This window comes from Penaeus monodon, chromosome 30 (genome assembly GCF_015228065.2).
Source record: "Penaeus monodon isolate SGIC_2016 chromosome 30, NSTDA_Pmon_1, whole genome shotgun sequence".
In the NCBI taxonomy this organism is placed as follows: domain Eukaryota; kingdom Metazoa; phylum Arthropoda; class Malacostraca; order Decapoda; family Penaeidae; genus Penaeus; species Penaeus monodon.
Genome location: NC_051415.1, coordinates 9977770 through 9981879, shown reverse-complemented (window position 1 = coordinate 9981879; position 4110 = coordinate 9977770). Strand labels below are relative to the sequence as shown.

Sequence of the window (4110 nt, the reverse complement as noted above, 5' to 3'; positions counted from 1 at the left end):
CTATACACATAGTAATATTTTAATGTTAAGAATTCACCAAAAAGATAAGCTAGTTCTCCAGTTTTTAATGTGTTTCCAAGTTTAATTTAATGTGGTTCTGTTTAGAAATCAATCATAGTTATCAAAAATAATAAATTATGTCTTGTAATATTTCAGTTACTGGTAAATTATCAGTTTGATTCCTTTTCAGAAATCTGTAGTATAATTTCTCTAATTTCAAACAAATGCTGCTGTGCCTCAGTTATCTAATTTATAGTATATATAAAAAAATTCAAATCATCATCTAGTTCTGAATTTGCAATATAATTTATAATGTTTAAGAAAACTATGTCATTCTATGTACTATTTATGTATTTCAAATTTCTTCATTTGTCAAGAATCACTGATTAAAAGAATGAGATAAAGCAACAATAATTATAAATTGTTTTAAGTCTGTCTGTGAAAACACCTTTTAGATGAAAAACACATATGAAGTAACACTATTCATTCATTCTAATGACTATCTGAACGTTTTGACACTTTAAATCCTTTGCTATTCTTCTTAGACCTCATCTGTATTGTTTCTCAAAGAAAGTTAAATATAGCTATCATAATTATAATTTTCTTTAGGAAAGACTGATATAGAATTTTGCAGTATTACACATTACACATATGCACACCTGGTACCCATGGCCTATTTCTTGAATGAATGCCTGACAGCTGTCTTTGGAAATGTAACAGGTTCATCGCTGTGACTGAGTGTGTTTTATGGCCAGTTGTCAATGACGGAAAGTGTATTTTACCACTTTTAGTAAATATATGCATTAATACTTAATATTTTATTGACCCTTGAAAGTATATTGTTTGATTTTTATAAATGATATTAAAGTAAAAATATTCATAAGTGACTGTTGAGATAAATTATAATAATCAATTATAATATTTGTATACTTTACCAATTCTAGATCACAAGATACATGTATGTACTTGCATATTTTTTGCACTGTAAGGTACTAAATCAAAATCATATATATCAATGGTATTTATTCCTGCAACATACTGAATATATTATATAAAAGATCAACTGTGTTGTATAAACAGTTTGATTAACCTAGCAGATAGTTTCATGAAGATCCCCATATATCAGAATGCAATGAACATGAATAATGAATTGTTCCATGTACATATTGAGTCCAACATTATGTGAGTGTTCTAATATGAAACAAAAGCAGAATATCAATGCTTTTAAACTGTAATTCAAAGAACTTGCCTAATAGTAAGAAAAAACAAAAAACTACTCGAGAGGCTAAAGCAAAAGTAATATGACAAAACAGATGAACAAAGAATATTTAGTTTTCAATGAAATTTGGATATTGCTTGACTTCTTGTAAGGGATCCCATGAGGATATTAACATGGACATCAAGTTACTCATTCCAGGAGCAAAGAAAAGATCCCGATAGTACTTGCTGTAACTTTTCAATTGCAGACAACTCTTAGCTTTAATGAAAGTAAAAGTGAAGACACATAAGTACATAGATATCCTGAGATCCCACAGATAAAAATCCTTCACATTTTATTTTCTCTTTTATTCAAGTATCAAGACTCTATTGTGAACTAAATAAATAATCTTTGGAAATGAGAGTAATAAAAGCTTTGGGACTCATGGCAGCCATAGCGAGTCTCTCCATTCAACTCAGCGGTAATGTATTGCTAGTTTTGTAAGGAAATGGTCAAAATACCTAACCATAACCAGAGAGGATAGTCCTAATACACATCTTTAAGCTTAATCTATAGATAAAACTCAAATTTATTATTATCCTATTTACCACAATCCACTGCCTATTATTATTTGAAATATTTAAATTGTTATTTCTCATTTCAATTTCACAGGGCAGACCTGATCAAAATTACATTCATCTTTTGATTGCATAGCTTTGCCAAAACATTAAACATATTGAAGAAATAAAACCTGGAACAAAACAATTCTTTTCATACAGAAGACTGAAATTTCTAAATATTGTCCTGCACTGACCTTTCATTATTGTTATGCCATTCCTAGCATTAAAAAAAAAACGGACATTATAAATCCTTCCCCAAATCCCCAAGAGTGAGTTGTTATCCCATATAAGGTTTTACAAGGTTTTCTGAAAACTCTTTAACCTGATTGACACCTCTAACTTCGTGCTCAAGGAGGGGAAGTTTAGTCACGTGGAAATCCTCATACAAATCGGCAATCTGTAAAATGTAATGATACAAACATTAAAACACAGAATAATTACCCAAATGTATTGAACATCCTGATATACTATAAAACAGATATCAAAGTGGTTATTGATACAGAATCTCTCAAAAGGAAGTGGCCAGATCTGCTCATAGATGTGCTATTAGGCTGAGGAATGATAACCAATGAAGTGGGTAAAAAGCAACACCAAAAAAGGAAGGAACATTTGATAAAATGACAATGAAGCATAGTAAAATAGTGTTATATACGAGGAATATCTGTGTTGATTCTTGTGCATGAGTGGATAATATGGATAATGCTAAATTGCTTATGTGCATCTATAAGACTTCAAATAACTATAACCTTGTGTATGACATTACTATTATTCAGTACAGCAGGTTAAACCACACACAGTATTGGGTACTGTACCATACAGCATATGGCACTCAAGAAATAAGTATTACAAGAACCCACATGACCTGTGAGAGTCTGTACATAACACTGCAGTTGCAGACAGCTTTCATTCTGGTGATTCTGCTGACCTGCAGCTTCACGGTGCTTAAAGTGCAACAGGATTTAGCAGAGGATCAGTCAGCTTACTATCCAAATGTTGAATTTGAAAAGAACATTTAGTTCAAAATTTTTTAAAGAATTTTTATGTTAAAAGCTGATGTGCAACTCACATGGTTTAAATATGTGGTCAATCTACTCACTAATATTAGATTGCTTACTGAGTAGTACTAAAAGTACAGGTGCTTTAGCTGACAATAGAAGATGACCTGGAAAACCAGTATATAAAGTTGTGTTTGATGTCACTCAGAAAGTGTATAGGTGTAATCTCAATGCCATGGTTTAAATTTGTGAGAAAAATTCTTAGTGAACACTTAGTAAACATAATGAACACAAATATGAGTATATATGTTTCTGTTGTATCAGAAGAAATCTGAGACTTTCAATACTGGGAAACTTTATTACTTTTAGGAGGTGAGCCAATAAAAAAAATTAGGTAAACATTAGAAATATGGCTTAATTTTCTAGAAATCGAAATGCCCTCATAAAATAACATAACGTTTAATAAATAGTCTTAAACATGGAAACAAACAGTATCAACAACCACTGCCTTAGAATATCAGAATAACTCAGAACATGAAAACTTCAACATTTGCTAACATTCCCAGAGGACTAAAGATTATTAAATTGATACAATTCTTTAGATTAAAGCAAAATAATCAGCCAAGAATTCATAAATATCAATGAAAACAATAACCAAGAATTAGAGAATGAACACAGAATTGTGTGTTCTCCTGCAAAGGCCTAAAATCCAGCCAAATCTACACCACATACTACAAGCTATCTCACCTGATCCAGGTATTTTGCCTGAATGCGGCATTTTGCAGCACACATAGAACTGGTGTCCCGGCTTCTGAAACAGTAACTGGTTGACCACAATTTTGATGTCTATAATATGAGTCAATTCTTGGACAAGACGTTCAGTTTCGTAGAGGGATAAAAACTCAGCAATGCAAACACACACAAATGTTGTTTGATCCTGAAAGGAAAAGGTATCTATAGTTACCAACTATCGCAATTTTTAACCTCTTACAAAAATAATCTCCAGTACCACTCTGCAACAGAAAAAATCTAAGGAAATTTTATATTACTTCATTATCATTTCCTTATTTTCAGATCCAATGATATCATGAGTATACATTCTTATCTACAATTACTCAAAGTGAATTACACACATACTGGGTTTTGGAACTGTTCATTGACTTTCTGTATCACAGGCAAAATGCTCTCTAGTTTCCCTGACACTTCATCAGCATTGAATTCTTGCATGCCAAGCAGCCCAGCGACCTGTAAGGGAGAACATGGTTTATGATTTTACACTTGCACAGGGCAGAATACA

The 4110-nt window shown here is 31.7% G+C and overlaps 1 protein-coding gene across 1 annotated transcript in view; it reads right to left on the bottom strand.

The window, feature by feature from the left end:
• Positions 1 to 1008: 1008 nt before the first annotated feature.
• Positions 1009 to 4110, bottom strand: part of LOC119592509 (ATPase ASNA1 homolog) — a 14858-nt gene continuing 11756 nt past the window's right edge. Inside the window, 4 exon segments of the mRNA XM_037941358.1 lie at positions 1009 to 2215; positions 3561 to 3618; positions 3620 to 3750; positions 3951 to 4058. Coding sequence (XP_037797286.1) covers positions 2096 to 2215; positions 3561 to 3618; positions 3620 to 3750; positions 3951 to 4058 — 417 coding nt within the window. The 3' untranslated portion in view covers positions 1009 to 2095.